At 37.2% G+C, this 22,880-nt stretch overlaps 1 protein-coding gene across 1 annotated transcript in view; it reads right to left on the minus strand.

The window, feature by feature from the left end:
• Positions 1 to 22,880, minus strand: part of MYO3A (myosin IIIA) — a gene marked incomplete at both ends in the record, with an annotated part of 195,162 nt that overhangs the window by 121,460 nt on the left and 50,822 nt on the right. The window contains 3 exons of the mRNA XM_080918614.1: positions 1,033 to 1,149; positions 4,026 to 4,125; positions 20,790 to 20,945. Of these exons, the coding sequence (XP_080774740.1) occupies positions 1,033 to 1,149; positions 4,026 to 4,125; positions 20,790 to 20,945 (373 nt within the window). The remainder of the gene's footprint in view (positions 1 to 1,032; positions 1,150 to 4,025; positions 4,126 to 20,789; positions 20,946 to 22,880) is intronic.

A 22,880-nucleotide genomic window follows, 5' to 3' on the forward strand; every position in this document is an offset into this window, starting at 1 on the left:
TTTCTCTCTCTCTCTCTCTCTCTCTCTCTCTCTCTCTCTCTGTGTGTGTGTGTGTGTGTGTGTATGTGTGTGCACGCACGCATGCATAAACTAGTTCATGTATTGGATATAACAAGAAATGACAGTGACAGAATGGTGGTATTTAAATGATTCTGCATGATATTTCCAATGAAGAGCTTAATGCTTGCTTGAAAATATAATTATTTGTTTTACACACAAAAAATCTTTACAAGTAACAGAATCAGAAATTATATTATTTACTACTTCTTGGATATGACAATGTCTGACGTGTGACACCTTTTCTCTATCTCTTGATTTAATTTATATAATCTCACTTGATTTGCATGAAATTGTGCCATTACTTGATGGCAGAATTTTACTAAGCCCAACCTTTTTTTATAACCCAGGCCAATGCTGCTAAGTTTATTATTATTCTGTACAGTTTAGATTGGTATTTAAATAAGCCATTAAGCACAATATTAAATAATGTTTTAAAATGAATAGATAGCTAAATGACAATGGGTCTAATAAAAAATGAAAACCAATCCTGGTAATTCTATATTTAGAGCTTTAGTGGCTGAGTAACTGATAATTAAATACTTTTACTCATAAAGCAAACATTGTATGATAGCAATGAACCAATTAACATGTTAAGAGAAATTTAAAATATCACAAACTTTACAGCCATTCTGTATCCTCTATATAAAAGTGTAGCTATATTTTGACTCTTTAAAGCTCAGTTCAGAGTCAGACATTACGTATACTCATTTTTAGACATCATTTAGGAATAGGCTGTTACTAGAAAGGAAAAACTGTGTATAATCCACAATCTCACACCTCTTTTTGAAAAAAAAAACCATAAACAGTACTTACATTAATTTCATATATTTTTCCTACATATATGTCTATGTTTCCATGACCAATTTGTAAGTTTTCTCCTAGGGCCAGAATATATTTTTGCTGCCATTCACTTCACGTAAGAGTTTAACTGCTAGAATTATCTGCACAAATGAATGTAAGCCACACACATACCTTTGTGGAATAAAGACCCAGACTCTGAAAAGGGTTAAGCGCAATGAGTATATCTCCCACATAGATATAGATCTGATCTCTGGAATAACACTTCTCAAGGTGTTCTGACACTGTATTCTGCAGCAAGATAGAAACAACATCCCTCTCTTAAACAGCATTCAGAGTACAAGTATGGTAGCAAAGGCTGCAGTCCTACCATAAAGGATGGTAAGTCAAGAGGATCCATGGAGAGGGAGAGGAAAAGAAACAAAATCATTTGCATCCAACTACACTTTAAAAGCTGAAAAACAATTAATACAAACACCTGGAGTCTTGACTGAGGTTTAGAAAGCAATACTAATAGAAAACAAAAATACCATCATGCTTGGTAAATCAGTTAACCTCACAGGTGGTTTACATGGTTTGGAAGGATAAAGTAGAATATTATTTTTAAAATCTTTTTTTTTCTGAGATAGGATCTCATGATTCAGTCCTGGTTGGCTTGGAATTCATTATACAGAAAGGCCAACCTGGAACTCACAGGAATCCTATAGCCTCTGGCTTTGAAATGCTAGGATTAAGGGTGTATATTGCCATGCCCACTGGAAATGCTATTCTTAAGTGCATTTTACAAAGGGTCTATATTTTGACCATTATGTGTTGTGTATTATATCTACATAAAAGTAATGTTAAATTACTACTTGAATAACCTTCAAGGAAATAGGTTAGTACAGTAGATGAGATAAAGAGGAATTTGGGAAGAAAAGGGTGTGCAAGATTTTATTCCAATTCAAGGTAATTTAATGGTGGTCTGCTTTTTATTTAGACATATGGGTATGTGAAGTAAAAAATTCAGAAAGTAACCTTTCCAGTTGATCACATGACTATATGAATTGATTTTAACAGTGTTGTAATTATCATGGGCAATCCACAACACAAAATAAAAGCAAAAGATCTTAAGTATGAAACAGACAAAAATATAAAACCCAGACAACAGTTGTGCCATATTAATATACAAGCTGACAGATAACATGATTGGTGAAATGTTTACACTTCTCAACCTATGTCTTCACAGCACTGGGTGATATGGTAGGAAAAAAATCAACTTATAAAGGTAATGGATTGTTTTGTATGCTTCAAATGGTATTTGTTCCTTTGCTTTTGTCCCTGGGAAGACCTATACATCACAGTGGGAACACATGTCCCATATCACACAGAGAAAAGAGGTTGGGGCCAGAACATTCTGAGGATATGCCTCATATTGGACTAAGACTTCCCACCAGGTTCCATCCATCCCCTAATGCTTCTACTCTTCCTAATAGTGGCACAGGCTGAACCTCAAAAGGACAGTACAGATGCAAAGTAAGAAGATTGCTTTTGTTCAGAATGTCACTGGCTTTATTAAATTTCTGAGTAATTTCTCAGGCATTATTCAGAAGGACTAACAACTAACGTCCTGTTGCCCAGACTGGACAGAGATCTAATCCTTTACTCAGTGGAGCCCTTTATTTCTTTAATTACCAAATTTATCTGGAATACAGAGGGAGAAGAAGAGAGCCTGTGGTTTACTGGTTTGTACCTGTATCATCACAAGGTCTCTTGGAAATGTTTCCGAGGCAACATGAATGTGCAGTTTCAAGCATAATGAAATGTCTGAGTGTGAGCAGGAATTTTGTGATTTGTGAGAGCCATGGGTAATCCTCATTATAGCATCTCAGAGGCTTCTGTGTCCTGCCACTGAGAGCCAGCAGAGAGAGGAGACAGATGCTATATATTAGGTGTAAGAGGCAGACTGTCTAATGGAAAACCATACCTTTGAGACTCACAGAAAGGACTGAGAAGAAACATTATTGACCTGACAACTCACGTTTTGGAGAGCTCACTTCATCGTATGAGTATTTAAACTAATGACAGGAATCCAGAAGATGTGAAATGTGATGTTTTAAAGATAGGAGAGATAAGAAGAGACAAATTATAAACTGAACTAACTAAGGTAATTCTGTTTTGCTTTAGTTGACTCCATTTTGTGTCCTGAATCCAGTTAACCACATCCTTCTGAGCAAGCATTCTAGTCTAGCAGCCTCTGCAGGCCCAGAAAGCCCATTGTTTTCATCTACTGATATGGGAACAAGACTGAGGAAGCTGTGGATCTCGGGATGAGAGGCAGTGGTGTCAATGGATGGAGTGAAGGTATCCCGGGAGTCAGCCTCCAGAGACCAGCGTCAAGGTGCACATCTCCATCCCACGTTCCCTTCACAAGGTTGACCTTCACATTCCTGACAAACTGAAGCTCTGCTCACCCTTGTTGATGTAATGTTTTGGTTTTGGGATGTATAAATCTTAACCTGCTTTTCTCTAGGGATGAAAGTCTTTTCAACATAAGTTGCCCTTGACTACATGCAATTAAATGACTTTTATTCTGACCCTCTTTGAATGGCATTTTTCTGTATGTCCTGTGGGTAGGAAATGAGTCAGACATGAAGTTCTATAATCTCAGAACATGGGAAAACAGACACAGGAGGATTGATGCAAGTCTGAGCTATCTATACAGTGAGTTCCAAAGCAGCCAGGGCTACATAGAGAGACCATGCCTCAGAAAAATCAGAAAGAGGCACAAAGAAACACCTACACACAAAGATATGTATGCACACACACGTGCACACACACAGATATCATTATGACATTAGAGATGATATTTAAAGAACTCTTTGTATATATCAGTTCTTTAAATTAAAAAAAGTACATAGAATGGAGAAATGGCTCAGAGTTTAAAGCAATTGTTTCTCTTTCAGTGGACCCAGGTCCCATTCCTAGGACTCACATAGCAAATCAAAATTATCTATAACTCTAGTTCTAGGGGATCTGATGCCCTTTTCTCTTCTTGTTGGGCACCAACTATGCGCATGGTGCACAGACATACAGCAGGCAAAACATTCACACATATAAAATACAATAAATAATTCTAAATCTCATAAAAATTGGGATGTTTAAATTTAATTATACTCAAATCTTACCTCATCCAAAACATCTAGGGTTGCCAAATCATCTACATCCTTCAGACTGGAAATGAGAGATCTACTTAAGTTACTTTTCTTTGTATGAATTCGTTCATGCCTGTGAAGAAAATCAATTTCTGACTTAGGAACTTATTGCTGATCTGTGAGGAAGTTTTAGATTTTAGTGTACTGAAAAATTCTTCTGTGCTGTTTATAGACTGAATGAAAGCATGCTAGAAAATACCATCACATATTTGGATCTTTAGTTTTCTCCTTGGCATTAGTGAAATACCACATACTGAACTTATAGTGCCTCACAAATGATCTATTACAAACCCTCCTAGAGTAATTTGAAATGGGAAAAAAAGGATTAGCACCAAAGTTGCTAAGATATGATATATCAATAACATTTCTATATGTTGTTAAAACTATTACAGGATATTGAATTTGGAACTTCTCAATTTCTTTCATACCTGATTTTTTTCTGAGGTAATGTTAGGCCACTGCCAATATAAATACAGTCATTTTCAAATTTTGGCAGGAGTACACATTACAAAATTTTGAAATATTAGATAAGTACATAGAAAACTGATTTTGGCTTTAAGTCTTCCACACCTAACCAAGAAACAACCTGAATTTGTTATCTGCTAGCAAAGAAAATTTAATTTTCTCCAGTGGCGTCTCACTGGGTATATTAACCACAGTTAGGGGTAGTTCTGAGGCCAACACAAAACAAACTCTATGATATTTTTGTAGATCCAGAAAATTCTATGCAAGATGCTATAGGGAGAAAGCAATCAATAGCTCTACTCATCAGCAATGCCTATAATCCATGACTATGGCCAGCATGTCAAAGAGTCCCCCTAAGTGTACAACAGTGGCACTTACATCTCTGTGGTAACCAACAGCTACCTAATTAGATGTAAGTCCTGGGTAACAGGAGAGAAATGACACAGGATACCTCCTGACTCCTCCAGCAGGATTTGTGAATAGTTTTCCTCCACATTTTCTCTATTAAGCAGGCATCATCTTTCATATTCCATTACATATAAAGAGATTAATTTCTTTTGACATATTTTTTCTTTTTTGAAAAAAATGGAAAAAAGGAAACCAACTATCCATTTGAGTGAGGACAGTCTCCAGATTTTTAAATCTATTGCTATGAGTTCATTTAGCATCAGAATTGTTGCTGGAGGATGACAAGGATCAGCAGATATAGAGCAGAGAGGTCAATATTCAGCTGGCTGAGGCCCAGCCTTCCTCGCTGTGAAATCATCCTCTGTGATGCTGTAGAAAGCTCTATGAAAGAATTAAAAGACAATCTTGGAGCTTTATTATAGACAGAAGTGAGACTTTACCCAGAAGGTGAGAGAAATGGAGCAGGCAAAAATACATTGGCGTGTTATAATGGATAATTAGAAATCTAGAGAACTGCACATCCATTTCTAGTCCATAAACCTTGAAAGTATGAACAATAGATGCTATTTCAGGCAAATGCACTGAAAACGATTTAGAAAGTGTCTGTGCCAAGGCAGGGCAACTCACAGGTATATTTAATGTCCAGTAGAGACAAGGTGTGAAGATTCCTGTGGGCTCTGTGACTAGGAATCAGATGCCTGGGAGAGGAGAGAAGCCAGAATGGCTGCTTGTATTAGCTTGGGTCCTAGGAGTATAGTCCACTTCAAACATCTCTCTCTCTCTCTCTCTCTCTCTCTCTCTGTGCCTCTCTCTGTGCCTCTCTCTCTCTCTCTCTCTCTCTCTCTCTCTCTCTCTCTCTCTCTCTCTCTCTGTCTCTCTCTCTCTCTCTCTCTCTCTCTCTCTCTCTCTCTCTCTCTCTCTCTCTCTCTCTCTCTCTCTTTCTCTCTCTCTCTCTCTCTCTCTCTCTCTCTCTCTCTCTCTCATCTATTAAAATACACTGCATATTTAAAAGCAATCCATAGCAACACTGGACAGAAGGTACAGGGGTTCCCTAACTACTATCTGCCCGAGGGGGTTCAGGCTTCCTCACTGACAACAAAGCCTCACACCACAGTGGCATATTTATAGTAATGACTGATTCTACATTAGCAAACTATCACCAAAACCCATACTTGACAGGAGTTAGTGACAGGTTCTAGTGCGTTCTACATACTTTGCCAAAGCTGTAACAGCATATAACCACAATTAGTCTGTCTTAACGAGTTAATAGCCCTAAAAGCTTTCTGTGGTCTATGTAATTCTTCCCACTGTTTGAGGCGCTGGCCATTACTGGTATTTTTATTATCATAAAGGGTAATAATATAAACTTCAGCCTTTTCAGTTTGTCTTTATTCATTTAGAGAATTCAAGTAGGCATCATATTGATAGCATATTGATTTTAAGCAAGGAATAATACTCCACTTTCAGATCGTTTGTTTACTTATGGGACAGTAATTATTTATCCACTATTTATTTGTTAATGTTTTTTGAATTTTTGTATTTATGTTCATAAGACATGTTGGCTGGTAATTTTCTTTTCTTGTGTCATTTTCAGTCCTTGGGTACTAATACAGCCTTGTGACATTAGTTATAACCTCTTTTGTCTTCGGAAAAAGTATAGAAAATATATAAGCTTTCTTCCTTTAATACTTGTTAGAATTATATCAAAACTATATAGTTCTGGAGTTTAAATTTTGGAATAGTATCAGTTGTTATTTCAATTTCCCTAATAGACACATATATGTTCAAATTTGAATATTCCTTCTCTGAGCTTTGTTTTATTCAAGGACTTTTTATATAGGCTATCAAATCCCCGGAAAGTGTGTGTGTGTGTGTGTGTGTGTGTGTGTGTGTGTGTGTGTGTGATGTGTATAATTGAAATCTGGATTTTACATATGAGAGAAAACAAATGTCACTTGGCTTTCTCAGTCTATTTTACTTTGTTTAACATAATGTTTTCCAGATACATCTGTTTTCCTTCAACTGCCACTTATTTTTTCCTTTGTGGCCAAATAAAACCACATTGTGTATATCAACCACCTCTTTCTTTATCCACTCATCTATGGGTGAACATATAGGCTGGATTCAGTTTTTGGATCTCATGAATGGTATGGCATGGGCAGGTATCTGTGGAGTACACTGATGTAGAGTTCTTTGAGCATGTGCCAAGGGGCGGTACAGCTGGGCCTTTGCATTCTCTACTCGTCGTGAGTGCTACTGTGGCTTCACCATTATCCCATGTTCTCAAATGGCACTTTCTTAAAGTTTTTCCTTTATTTCACCCTCACAATGTTCTCAGTGCTGGCCACTCTGGCTTGGGCGAGAAGAAATATCAAAGAACTTGTTGAACAGGATTTGAAGTGGTTCTTTTCTTTTTCTTTTTAATTTTCCTCCTCCTCCTTTTTTTTTTTTTTTTTTTTTTTTTTTTTTTTTTTTTTTTTTTTAATTGTCTACTTCATTCATTTGCCCATTCATTGACTGGATATTTTGGAGTTTGGTGTATAATGTTGAGCTTTTTTGAGTAGGTTTATCGATCTCCTGTTTTGTGGGCAGCTGGCAAAGCTTTCCTCAGACTTGGAAGGCTATCTCTGCATTCTGCTGATGTTTATTGTTTTACTTTGTTTTGTTTTGTGTGCAAAAGCTGTCAATTCCATGTAACCTTCTTTATCAATTCTTGTAAAGATTTCCTATGGCTGTTTCATTTTGTTTTGTCTTTTAGAAAATCCATGAGCATGGGGTGGGGACAGTCTTTCCCTTCTGTGGCTAAGTTTATAACCAGGTATTTTATTTTTATATTTTGAACTATCATGAATGGGGATTTATTCCTGATTTCCATTTTGCCAAGTACACTATTTATATGGGAAACAGCTACTTGTTTTTGTGTGTTGATTTTGTGTAATGCAAATTTTATTTGTATGTATCTCTTCTATCCTTACTTTTCTTACTTCTGTCTTACTGTTCTAGTTCAGGCTTTGAGCACCACATTGAATAAAGAGTAATGACATTGGGCACAATTCTCATGTTCCTGGAATAGAAGTGTTTCACTTTTCCTCAATTACTGGACTGTTGGCTGTACTTTTGCTACACTGTGGTCTGTTTCTTACTCTCCTATGTTTGTTTGGATTTTTATCATGAATTGATGTTGAGCTTTGTCAGAGGCCGCTTTCTGCATCTGTCAGGATAATCATGATTTATCATTTATGTGTCTATTATACTTGTTAATTTTCATACATTGAAGTAATACTACCTTCCTGGAATAAAACTAGAAAAAAAATCTTAAAATTTATTTTTTGTGCTATAAATATCTGGGAGATCTGTAGCAATGGCTTATCTTTTATTTCTTATAATAGTAATTATTCTAAATAGAGACCTAACAATTTTATTGATAATTTCAAATTGTTGGCTTTGGTTTTGTGCATTTCCTGTCTTGACTGTTTTAAATGCCACTATTCTCTGTACTAATTTTCAATCATATATTTCTTTTAACATATTTCAAAATTGCTTTTGTGGTTACCTAAAGTAGAAGCCTAGAGGACTGAATTTTAGATTTATTTCCTATTATGAGTTCTTGATCTAATAATCTCATGTGCCTACCACCTCTAAGTCTGGCTCTAATATTTGTTCTGAGTCTTCCAATTGCATTACTATTGTATGTGTCTTTCCACTTTTTAGGGGGAGGGTCTGGCATTTTTTCTTGATAACCAGATAGGGTGCATTGGGTAAAATGAACACCTATAAATTGGCCTTGATTATCATGAAGGGAGGGGTTGAGAATCAGTGCAACATGCAGTAGACTGATGTGCTGATCTAGTCTGATCCATCTGCACTGGGAATGTAGCAAATGCTTATGATTCTCCGAAGTCTCACCTCTCCTCTCAGTTCTCTGAAGTTCAGAATACAGAGAGGTTGGTTATTTCTCCCTTTCCAGGCTGGCTAAGGTTGAAAAGCCCAAGTCTCTATAGCCTGTGTTTTATTTTGATAAAATACAATCTGTTAAACTCATTTCCCTCCTTCCCTTTCTCCCTCTTTCCCTCCTTCCCTCCCTCCCTCCTTCCCTTTCTTCCTCCCTCCCCCTCCCCTCTTTCCGATGTTTTTCAGTATTCATTCTGAGAAGATGATTGGTCTCCTAGTAGCAAAACACAAACGTGGGAGTTCCTTATGACTATGATTTTGTTTTTTTAACTCTCCAACTTGCTCAAATGTGGCTTCCAGAAGTTCATCAAATACTGTCTTCTTGTCTCAGTACACTCCTAGAAAAGCCCTCTACTCATGGGTTACTGGTCAGTAAGAAGAAATTCTCATCTGCCTGCTCATCAGTTCAAGTCTACAGGCAGCAGCTTACCTCATCATCCTCTGGGACAGACTCAAGACTTGGTAATGATTGCATCTGTTCACCTTTTTGCTAGCTGTTCTGGAGAGCAATGACCTCTGAGCCTTTTTACATAGAAGAATGGAATGAGCCTTTAAGAAGTTGTGCTTGAAACATTCATGGAAGTAAATAAAGAGACAAATAGAGGAGCAGAGATTGAAGAAAAGATCACCCAGAGACTGCCTTACCTGGGGATCCATCCCATATGCAGCCACTAAAACCATACACTATTGCTGATGCCAAGAAGTGCTTACTGGCAGGATGCTGATATGGATGCCTCCTCAGGGGCTCTGCCAGAGCCATACTGATATTGATGAGGATGCTTGCAGCTAACCATTGGATTGAACACAGGGACCCCAATGAAGGAGCTAGAGAAAAGACTAAAAGAGCTGAAAGGGTTTGTAACCCCATGGGAAGAACAACATTATCAACCAACCAAACCATCGAAAACTCCCAGGGACTAAAACACCAACCAGTGATCATACATGGAGAGACCCATGGCTCCAGTTTCATATGTAGCAGAGGATAGCATTGTCTGGCATCAATGGGAGGAGAGGTCTTTGGTCTAGTGAAGGCTCATTTTCCCAGTGTAGGGGAATGCCAAGAAGCTGAGGTGGGAAACTGTGGTTGGGAGAGGGAGCACCTTCATAGAGGGAAGGGGAAGGGGAAGGGGAGGGGGGGAAGGGGATAACATTTGAAATGTAAATACAGAGAATATCCAATAAAATAGTGGAAAAAGCTAAAAAAAAAAAAGTTGTATTTGTGAATGACAACGACAAAAGAAATACTTGTTACTCCATTCTTATAAATTCAAGGGAAACAGAGTATGGTCAAATCATAGACATCCTTTTTCTTAGCAATATGTTGGAATTACTGCAAATAATGAGGTATCTCATTTTAAACACAAGTCAAAACTGCCACCCTGGTCAGTATTCTTTGGTATCACTCAAAAAAAAAAAAATGTTTTCAGGTCTGACTTCAACCCTACACCATTGTCCCTCTTGCCTTCTATAATCATATTATCTTTTAATTTTGAGATTTTAATAAAATTATACCATTCTTCATCTACTCTCTACTCTCTAGACCAGTGGCTCCAGGCTGGCAATGTCTCTAACAGCCACAAACAACATTCTTGCATCTGTAGCTCTGCTGTGACTTTTGTCTGCCCAGATAGAGAGCCACACAATCATATACCACCCCAGGATCAGAAATCTGACTACTTTTAACACTGGAGTCACACTCCCTATCCAGAGAGTTCTCAGTCCTCCTTTCTGTCATTTTTATTTAATTTTTGTTTTAATTTAGTGTGTATAACTGTCTATTACACTGTCTCTTACTCATGTATTACATTCATACACACACACACACACACACACACACACACACACACACACACACACACACACACATTTGTCTGAGTTGTCCCACAGGCATTTAAATTCTGCCAGAAGAGAGTGATTTTGTTATAATTTTTTGGCTGATAATCCCACATTCTCCTTGAGAAGATTCTTGTAAGTGGTAAGTGCTCAAAATTTATTTCTTAGGTAAACAGGTCAATGTTTTACTTTTGGTAAATGTGCAATACTATAATACTGAAGACAACTCATTTAAAAAATCATTTGTATAAACAATTGAAATACCCAAAGAGAGATCCAAATGTATATTATATATTATAGGATGGTTTTGTATTTTTAGTATCTTTTTTCTGTTCTTTATTTCATAGAACTGGTTGACATTTTTGTTACTTTATTGAATGTTTGCTTTTTTTAAGGCCCAGAGAAAGCAAAGCCAAATTCCTTTTATAAGATTTTGTCTTCTTGTGAAAAGTACAGCTTGTGAATCAGACCACATCTACTATTTACTCTGTAATATTAGACAGACATAGCTTCACACTATAAATAATTTCTTTGTGCTGTCAAAGGTCACCAATACCCTCAGGGGCAGTTATTATAGCTTCGTGTGTATTTCAGTTTAACACACTGAAGAAAGAAATAACTCTTGCTGCCCTGAAGTTAAAATTTCATCTTTACTATTTAGTTGTATGCCTCTAAAGGAACAGCTTTGTTTGCTTTACTTTAGTTAAAAATACTCATGTAAATAGCAACTTTTATCATCTAAGATGATCCGGGAGCCACTGGGGTTGTAGAACAATCCTTGTCAAACAGAAATCTCATCAATGCTTTGGTGTTGGTTTTTTATCCATCTTTACACTTCAGTAACAAAGACAACTGTTAGGACTAATGGGGATTCAGACTCTCACTGTGGTGCCCTGGGAAGCTAGTCTTTATTTCCTTGCTTCTTAGCCCCTTTGCCTTAAGTGCGCCATCTTGAATTGATGGTGGAAAAGAAAGCAGCACCAGCCCAGACCAACCTGTCATCTAGAGTAGTTGATGCTACAATTGCCCAGTCCCTACTAAAGTTTGTATTTCCCTCTCCATTCAGAGACCCAATACATCCTTAAGGATGTATTTCCATCTGGCATGCAGAGATATGTATATGTTCATTGAACTTGTGGCTTTGCCAGAAGGGAGGTGAGGTTGGAAATCTGTATAGAAAAGTATAAAAACTGGAAACTTAAGCTGATACTTAAAGCTGATACTTCACTGAGCAATTAGAAACAAGTAGAAATAATTTCATCTATTTTTGCCCAGTTACTGTTTACTTCTTTGTTTCTAATTGAGGAGCTTCTTGGACCTTGAGCAAAGCTTAAGTCCTTTGCTATATGTTTGCTTTCTCAGTTCACTGCTGTGACCATCTCCTCTCCTGTGGATTGGGCTAGCCCAGTCTTTCCATTGGCATCCAATAATCTAGGATCTCTCATTTACAAACATTCTCTTTGATCCCCTTCTTCCTAGCCTATCTTCCTTTTCATCCTTTTACAGGTATACTTCTAATAAAGTTCACAGTCCTGTATCTTTATCTTGCTGTTTTTCTTCATTTCTCTCCATTTTGCTAGTCAAAATCATGAGAGAACTCCATGATTATTTGTCATTCAGTGACACAGGCAACTCTTCTCTTCTTGATACACCTATTTATGTGGCTTGTGAGAAACCACATTCCCCTGTTTCTCTTCCAAGTGCCACATTTTCCTCTCTTTACATCTCTGGTTCATCTGTCTATCTCTAAGTATGACCTCTCTATGAATACCACCCACAGCCTTCACCTTTTATTGTTGGGAACCCACCCAGTAAGCTCATTGCATGCCATTCCATTGAACACATCAATAAGCAAGTGACTCAAAGCAAGTCCAAAATGAATCATCTCCTGCAAAGTACAGACTACTTATACCAGAATGCCTACTCAATTAACTCTACCTTGATAGTTACTTGACATGTTAAATTTATCATGCCTACAACAGAATGCATCACTACATTCAATGTATGTGAATAAATACAAGGGATTATATTATCACTCTTGGTCTGAGACCACAAACACTGAAGTTTAAAGTGTCTAGGTAAATATATGAATGTATATGTGTATTATTTGTACATTACATATATAATCTCAATATATACTACAATCATGTATATGTAACTCACACGCACATACATATGACTCTTTATGGGCATGGGTTTTGAGTTAGTAGATTCAATCAATCTAGATAGGAAATATTTTGAAAAATTGCATCTTCATGTAACTTGTATGAATGTTTTTCATGTCAACATTTTTTAAGGAATACATTGTAATCTAGGGGTAATTTAAAGTATATAGAAGTTTATACTTACATTATTTACATAGGGGATTTAAGTTTCTACAGAATTTGTTGCCTGTTGGAGCTCTATAAACAATTCCCTGTGAATATAATGTGATGACCACATGCATGTGTGCACATACACACTCATGCACACAGACATACTCATGCACACAAGCAAGACTATACATACTTTGTACATACACATACATATAAAGACATATACACATGTCACATGATTTTAACAAATTGTAATATTATTAAATTTATATATAAATCAACTACAAGAGCAAGGCCACTGCCATCAGGACTCACTGCCTGCTGGCAGACTGTGAGCACCCAAGAGAGTCTCAGGAATGTTCTTCCACCTGAGCCCACAGGTGAGTTCCCACTTCCTCTCTACTGACTATCCAGGAAGAGACCTCCAGGACCTCTCAGGGTGCAGGTAGTACAGTGCTGTCTGGTATCAGACTGTCCTAGCCCCAAAACAGAGCTGGGGCCATTGGAACTCAGAGCCTACCCACAGAGAGCTGAACAACCAGTAGTAATCATCCTCCTAAACCTACAGGCACACAGACAGACACATGGAAGAGACAAGCTACAGTCAGAGACAAAAAGACCACCTACCATCACAAATAATAATATGGCAAGAGGCAAGCACAAGAACCTAAACAATGGAAAACAATCAACCTGGCAACATCAGAACCCAGTTCTCCAACCACAGAAAGTAGTTGATATCCCAATAACAAGATTTGGACTTAAAATCATACTTCATGATGATCACGGAGGTCCTCAAGAAGCACATGAATTACAGCAGAACCAGAAGAATTACAGCAGAACCAGAAAAACACACATAAATAACGCAGCCCTTAAAGAAGAAACAGAAAAATTATTTAAAAAGCTACAGGAAAACACAACCAAAAACAGAAATAGAAACAATAAAGAAATCACAAAGGAGACAACCTTGGAGATCTAAAACCTAGAAAAAAGATCAGGTGTCATAGATGCAAGCATCACCAACAGAATATAAGTGGTGGAAGATGGGATCTCAGGGGTAGAAGATAACATAGAAAACATGAACACATGAGTCAGAGAAAATGCAAAAATCAAAAAGTTCCTAACTCCAAACATCCAGGATATCCAGGACACAATGAGAAGACCAAATCTAAGGATAATAGGTGTAGAAGACAGCAAAGATTCCCAATTAAAAAAGGCCCACTAAATATCTTAAACAATATCATAGGGGAACATTTCCATAACCTAAAGAAAGAGATGACCATGAACATACAAGAAGCCTACAGAACTCCAAAATAGATTGGACCAGAAAAGAAATTCTTCCCGAAACATAATAGTTAAAACACCAAATGCTCAAAACAACGAAATAATACTAAAAGCAGTAAAGGAAAAAGGACAGGTAACATATGGAGGCAGACCGATCAGAATCACACCAGACATATCAACAGAGACTATGAAAGCTATCCTGGATTGATGTCATACAGACTCTAGGAGAACACAAATGGCCAGGTTACTACATCCAACAAAACTCTCAATTACAATAGATGGAGAAACCAAGATATTCCAGGACAAAACCAAATTTACACAATATCTGTCAACAACTTTAGAAAAGATAATAGATGGAAAGTTTCAACATAAGTTGGGAAACTACACCCTAGGAAAAACAAGAAAATAATCTTTTTGCAACAAAACTAAAAGAAGAAAAGCACACAAACATAATTCTACCTCTACCAACAAAAATGACAGGAAGCAACAATCAATATTCTTTAATATCTCTTAACATCAATAGACTCAATTCCCTCATAAAAAAGACATAGACTATCAAACTGGATAAGTAAACAGTATCCAGCATTTGCTGCATAGAGGAAAATCATATCAGTGACAAAGACAAACACAACCTCAGAGTAAAAGGCTGGGGAAAAAATCTTCCAAGCAAATGGTCCCAAGAAACAAGCTGGAGTGGCCATCCTTATATCAAATAAAATACATTTCCAAGCAAAAGTTATAAAACATAAGGATGGACACTTTTTCCTCATCACAGAAAAAAAAATCTACCAAGACAAGCTCTCAATCCTGAACATCTATGCTCCAAATACAAGGGCACCCACATTCATAAAAAACCACTGCTACAGTTCAAAGCATATATTGTACCACACATAATAACAGTGGGAGATTCAGCACTCCACTTTCATCAATGGACAGATAATGGAAGCAGAAACTGAACAGAAACTAAGAGAAGTTCTGACCCAAATAGATTTAACAGACATCTATAGAATACTTCATCCTAAAACAAAAGAATATACCTTCTTCTTGGCCTCTCACAGTACCTTCTCTAGAACTGACCATATAGTCTGTCACAAAATGCCTCAACAGATACAAGAACATTGACATATTCCCATGTATTCTATCAGGTCCGTATGTAATAAGGCTGATCTTCAATAACAACAAAATCAACAAAAAATTAATATGGAAGTTGAACAATGCTCTACTCAATGATAACTTGGTCGGGGGAAAAATAAAGAATGAAATTAAAGATGTTTTAGTATTTATTGAAAATGAAGGTACAACATACCAAACTTATGGGATGCAATGAAAGCAGTGCTAAGAGGAAAATTCAAAATTCTGAGTGCCTCCAAAAAGGAACAGGAGAGAGAATACACTAGCAGCTTGACAGTACACTTGCAAGCTCTTGACCAAAATGATACAAATACACCCAAGAGCAGCAGACAGCAGGAAATAAACTCAGAGCTGAAATCAATCAAGTAGAAACAAAAAGAACTATACAAAGAAAAAAAAAAAAACCCATGAGATCATTATTTGAGAAAATCATCAAGATGTATAAACCCATAGCCAGACTAACTAGAGGGCACAGTGAGTGTATACAAAACCAAAAATGAAAGGTGAGACATAACAACAGAAACGGAGGAAATTCAAGAAATCATCAGATCCTACTTTTAAAAAAGTCTATACTCAACAAAAATGTAAAATCTAGAGGAAATGCACAATTTTCTATATAGACACCAGGCACCAAAATTCAAACAGAATCAGTCCCATAACCTCTAAAGAAATAGAAGCAGTCATCAAAAGCCTCCCAATCAAAGTAAGCATAGGACCAGTCAGGTTCAGTGCAGAATTCTTTCATACTTTCATAGAAGACCTCACACCAGTACTCCTCAAACTATTCCACAAAATAGAAACAGTAGGAACACTACCCATCTCATTCCTTGAAGCCAAAATTAAGCTCATACCTAAATCACACAAAGACCCTACAAAGAAAGAGAACTTCAGACCAATTTGAACATCAATGCAAAAGTACTCAATAAAATTATTGCAAACTGAATCCAAGAACAAATCAAAATGAACATTTTCCATGATCAAGTAGGCCTCATCCCAGGAATACAGGGATGGTCAAATATATAAAAATCTATCAAAGTAGTCCACTATATAAACAAACTCAAAGAAAATACCACATTATCATCTCTTTAGATGCTGAGAAATCATTTGACAAAATTTAACACCTCTTCATGTCAAATGTCTTGGAAAGATCAGAAATGCAAGGCCCATACCTAAACATAGTAAAAGCAATATACAGCAAACCAGTGCCCAACATCAAACTAAGTGGGGAGAAACTTAAAGCAATCCCACCAAAATCAGAGACTAGACAGACTGTCTATTCTCTTTCTACCTATTTAATATAGTACTGGATGTCCTAGACAGAGCAATTAGACAGGAAAAGGAACTCAAAGGGATACAAATTGGAAAGGAAGAAGTCAAAATATCAATATTTTCAGATAATATGAAAGTATACTTAAGTGACCCCACAAAGTCCATCAGAGAACTCCAACAGCTGATAAATAACTTCAGCAAAGTGGTTAGATATAAAATTAACTCAAACAAATAAGTAGCCTTTCTCTACTCAAAGGATAAACAGAAATTAGGGGAAAACACCTTTCAGAATAGTCAGAAACAATATGAAATACCTTGGTGTGACCCTAACTAGGTAAGTAAAAGATATTCACTTGTGACAAGAACTTCAAGTCTCTAAAGAAGAAAATTGAAGAAGATCTCAGAAAATGGAAAGATTTCTCATGTTCAGGGTTTGGAAGGATCGATATAGTGAAAATGGCCATCTTACCAAAAGCAATCTACAGACTCAATGTAGTCCTCATCAAAATTTCAACTCAATTATTTTTAGAGTTAGAAAGAGTAATTTGGAAGTTCACTTCAAATAACAACAACAACAACAACTCCAGGACAGCAAAAACTATTATTAATAATAGAAGAAAGAACTGCTGGTGGAATCACCATCCCCAACCTCAAGCTGTATTACAGACCAATTGTGATAAATACTATAGGGTTTTGGTACAGACACAGACAGGGAGATCAATGGAACAGAACTGAAGACCCATAAATGAACCCACACACCTATGGTCATTTGATCTTTGACAAAGGAGCTAAAAATATTCAGTGGAAAAAGGGCAGCTTCTTCACCAAATGGTGTTGGTACAAGAGGCAGTCATCATGCAGAAGAATGAAAATCATGCCATTCTAACTGGATCAAAGAACTCCACATAAAACCAGGCACACTGAAACTAATAGAAGACCTAGCTACACCATTCCTGGGCATATACCCCAAATTCCCTCCAACATATAACAAGGACATAAGCTCTACCATGTTCACAGCAGCCTTATTTATGATAGCCAGAAGCTGGAAAGCACCCAGATGTCCTTTATCAGAGGAATGGATACAAAAATTGTGGTACATTTACACAATGGAGTCCTACTCCACTATTAGAAACAATGACTTTATAAAATTTGTAGGCAAATGGATGGAGCTATCACCCTGAGTGAGCTAACCCAGTCACTAAAGAACACAGATGGTATGCACCCACAGATAAGCTGATGCTAGCCCCCCAAAAGCTCTGAATACCTAAGATACAATTCATAGATCTTATGAAGCTCAAAAAGAAGGAAGGCCAGAATGTGGATGCCTCAGCTCTTCTTAGAAGCAAGAACAAAACACTCATGGGAGATAGTACAGGAACAAATAGAGGAGCAGGGATTAAAGCAAAGATCATTCAGAGACTGCCTCACCAGGGGATCTACCCCATATGCATCTACCAAACCCATGCACCAATGCTGATACCAAGAAGTGCTTACTGAAAGGATCCTGACATGGATGTCTCCTAAGATTCTCTGCCAGAGTCATACAGATACAGTTGATGATGCTTGCAGCCAACCATCAAACTGAACATGGGACTCCAATGAAAGAGCTAGGGAATGTCAAGGCACTGAGTTGCAGAGGGTGGTTGAAAGATGGAGCACCTTCATGGAAACAAGTAGAGGGAGATGCGACATGGTAATGGTGGGGAAAGGGGTTGATATTTGAAATGTAAATACAGAGAATATACACCAAAAATAATTTCACAAAACCTGGGACTTGATTGCTAGTGAATTGAGTTTATTTCACCCAGAGAATCACATGATTCATAAATAAAGCTTCATAGTTATTACTTTAACAAATAAACAACTACAAGTAATAATAACCCATTCAAATTTGTTTCTATTACACTATTACCGGACTTGCCATAGTTAGATATTTACATTTCCTTTTGTTTTTTAATAACAGATTGTGAATTTGACTTCAGGTTTTCACTAAAAAATAAAGCTCAGATGTTTGTGAGTGTGGGGTTTGACTGAAAATGTAAACCAGAAGATAACAAGAGTCCACCTGGAGTTTTGGTTGCCATAAGAAATGAAGGAAGGTGACATTGTGAAGGGGACAAGAACGTAACCTGGAGTAGGGCAGCAAAGAATAAACATTGGAGATTTTGAGCTTGAAGTTTCCATGAGATATGCACAAGGAGAAAGGAACTGAATAGAAGACCCCTGTAAGAACTACGGGAACAGCATCTTAAAGGCTTGCCTGCTAAGTAACACAGCAAATGTCCCAAAAAGTGACGGACTAGTCCCCACTATGACCAGCGACGTCTCTAGAGAAGAATTACTGTGCCTAGAAAATAGAAAGTAATGGAGTCATCTGTTACGTCTCATTAAAAGAAGCATTTTATTACTTCCTATTGATTTTCCTGCTTTCTTAGCTCTCCACTCTGTAAAATTAAAATCCTGTCTGTGCCACTTTATACTGCTTAAAGTCTCAGACCCAATAAAGAGTTGAAAGCTCACACCAGGCACTAAATGGTCAAACAAGTTCATCTTTAATTTGTTAATCCTCTGCCTTCAAGTGCATTTATGTGTCAAGAGGGACAATTAACACAGCACCACAAAGACAGGTAGTAGTTGGGATCTAATCATCAGCTATGTTAAAATAACTAAAACCTGTACGTAGTCCTGCTTGCTTTTGTGAAATTATATATAGAATATAATTTATACATATGGACATTAATCATTATGAAAATATGAAGGTTGTTAAGTTAAATACTAAATTAATTTTTATTATTATATAAATATGAAAAGATAAGCTAATTATTAATACCACTAAAGAACATTTTAATTTCAAAACTATTATTATTTAAGTAGATGCTGAACTATATTTCCTAAGTAATACAAACCATACTCTAAATAATATTTTAAGTAGAAATTCAAGTTTTGTAAACTACATTAGGGACCTAATCAAATATTCTATAGAATAATCTATAATATATTGCATGTATAATATTTTATATAAAGACATCCATCCTCTGTTTTCACTGCTTCAAATTTCTTTCTGAGAAAGAGAAAAATTTCTAAAATGGCTCATGGTAGGCCTTGGCCCTCTTTGGTATAAATGAGGTGACATCAGGGATTTCTCCCATGCACCTTAACTAGAGCACAGGATGGAGGGCAGGGAAGGAAGAATTACATGGTCATGTGAGGTTCCAAATCTCAGGGGGAGTGATGATAATCTCTAAGTCAGTTTGTGAATGGTGAAAGACTGTCAGGTAGCCAGTCTGCAGGCAATGGTGGGGGCCGGTGAGTGGGCCCCCGTAGGCAGGCAGTTCTTGAAGAAGATGGGAGCTGGATGCCTTTACTACGTGCTTCAGTCAGCCCTTTGCCTTTATCTCATTTCTTATGGGATATTAAGTTGCTTTCCCATATTAGCTGATGTGCATTGTTTTGAAGAACATGTGTTACTCATAACTGATTCTTATCTATGTCCATTAGCTTAAATAACTGAATTTTTATAAACATCATATTCAGAGGCAACACTTGAAACTATACTTCAGATTTTTCCTCATTTAGTATGCATGATAACATTGCCAAGTTTAACTTGTTGTGAAATGGTGAGAAAATGTCCCCCAGGATTTAGGGAGTGTGTCATGTGCACATGCTTCTTCATTCCTCAGAACAGCTAGATGAACAGCTGGGCAAGATCTAGGTGATTTGTTGAGTAAGGTCTTTGCTTATGACAGAAACGTTCCATACCCATTCCTTTCCCATCAAAGATGCCTAACTTGGCAGGGAACAGTATAAATGAGACATCAGTACCAACCAACATATATATCAGTACTATTAAAAATTATAATTTTTGTTCTGATAAAGTCATTTTTAAAATGCTGCCAATATTATCAGTAACATAGGAGAGACCTGGACTCAACAAGTAACACATTGTTTCTAAGCAAATATCCCATTACATTGAAGTCACACCAAGATCGTGTGAGTTCCTTTCTCCTCAACAACTATTGCACAGTGAAACTTTATGGAATCTTGAGATGCTTTGTTTCAGAAACCGGAGATACCATTTAATTACCTGGCCTTCTCTGTGCTTCCCAGACATTGATGAATACCAATGAATTCCATGAGTTGTTTCTGTAGTATCACATCTTTGCCCTCAATCTGAGTAATGAATTTATGCTTCAAAAGATCTGACACTGTTGGACGCTTTTCATAATCTTTGGTCAAGCATCTGTACTGGCAAAAAAAAGAATATGTAATTATTAAATAACATAGAGTTTTGAAATTATCATTCATATTCTTTAAAAAAAAATCTACCCTGACTTGATGTTTCTCAAAAGTGTCAATTCAAAGCACATCTCAAAAATATGAAATGACAATGTAATAAATGTTTATGAAAATGCCAGTATTTTAAGGGATCATACTGTAGTGACATCACATTTCTCCCAATACTACTGTTGTTTATCTCCCAACAATCACTGCTGCATAGCAACAGTCAAACTCTGTCTCCAGCTCAAAGTCTCCTTTCCAAGTCACTCAAGACTGGAAGTCTTAATGCTTATTTAAAATTAACACAAACTTTTTAGTTTCACTTCACTATGCTTTTAAGATGTTTTAATCAATAAATTTCTTTCTACATATTTAATCAATATATTTCCATACAATTCTGTTAACCCAACAGAAGTTTAGTTTGCCAAGGAAGCTTAGACTCTATGCCAACAAGTGTATCATGAGGCCATGGGGTAGATACTCAAATGAATATCACACCTGTCTATGGAGAGGATCAGTTACAACATATTCCATAGGAAGGTTAGGCTAGTGAGTACACTTGACTGGGTTGATATCACAGCAAAGTATTTGAATAAACATGGGATGTTTATTCAGCTGTGGTAGCTGTCTTCAAATATTTGTAAGAAGGATTTGACCAGTTCTTAGTCAAAACTAGAGGGCAAAAACCCCATGAGTGGTAGAAGAGGATTCAGATCTTTGTGATTCTGTGCACTTATCACATCCCACATTCCAGTGGGATGCACTGTACTGGAAGCATGCTTCTCATGAGGGTTATGAGTGCTAAATGAATGACTGGCATTCTTCACAAGAAGAGGAGAAGGAGGAGAAGGAGGAAGAGGAGGAGGAGGAGGTGGAGGAAGAGGAGGAGAAGGAGGAGGAAGAGGAGGAGAAGGAAGAGGAGGAGGAGGAGAAAGAGGAAGAAGAAGATGAGGAGGAGGAGTAGAAGGAGGAGGAGAATAAACAGCCATCACAGCCCAGTCCTTGGCTAGTCAGTGTCATTAGTAACCATCACCATTGACCACCGCCCCGTGATAATTTAGCAGTTTCTTTCATTGGACTTAACTAAAACATTTCCCTAAGGATGCGAAAATATGGTATGGAAGGAGGTTGGTGCTGTCCAGAAAGCAGAACAGGTCCCCTCCAGTTTCATTCAGTTTAACTGAAAGAAGCAATTACATCTAAAGCACATTTGCATCTGTATTAAGAAGCATGACAAATTATTTTATTCAAGTTCAACTTTACCCAACAGCCAATGACTAGCCTGGGCTTGGTAGACATGGGAAGTGACAGTACCAAGGGAGGCAACAGTGCTGTATAGTTGCTTATCATCTCATTAAACAAAAGGACATCAGGAGAGGTAAGCTCAGTAAGGTTGGGAATGTTGCCAGTGGTAGAGGGACAGAAGAACAGCACACAGGACAGACTATCATTTGACTAGGAGAAGGTGGGAAGTGAGTCTCAGGAGGAAACTGAGAAATGACAAGCCAAGATCCTCTAAGGACTGCACAAAAGGCTCTTGTAAACCCAAGACAGACACTTCCCCAAGACTTGAGGAATGATGGGATGGCATGCACAGTGGATGCTTACGGTACCTTGACCAGAAAAACTTCCACAAAATTATCAGTCCCAACCGAGTGCCTATAGACTCTAAATCTAAGTTTCTGTCTTTAGAAGAACACATGGATGCCTTGGCAGGAACCCCAGTGCCAGCAATGTGCCCTGTCTGCATTTGCGGAGTGATTTGACACATTACACCATTACCATCCTTCCCTTCTGTTTACACACAGGAGTCGCCCCTTACCTTTTTTTTTTTTTTTTTTTGTTTGTTTTAGGTAAAGACAGTAAAAATAGTGAAAAGTTCCGAGGACCTGAGTTT

The sequence above is a fragment of the Micromys minutus genome, assembly GCF_963924665.1.
Source record: "Micromys minutus genome assembly, chromosome: 6".
Classification (NCBI taxonomy): domain Eukaryota; kingdom Metazoa; phylum Chordata; class Mammalia; order Rodentia; family Muridae; genus Micromys; species Micromys minutus.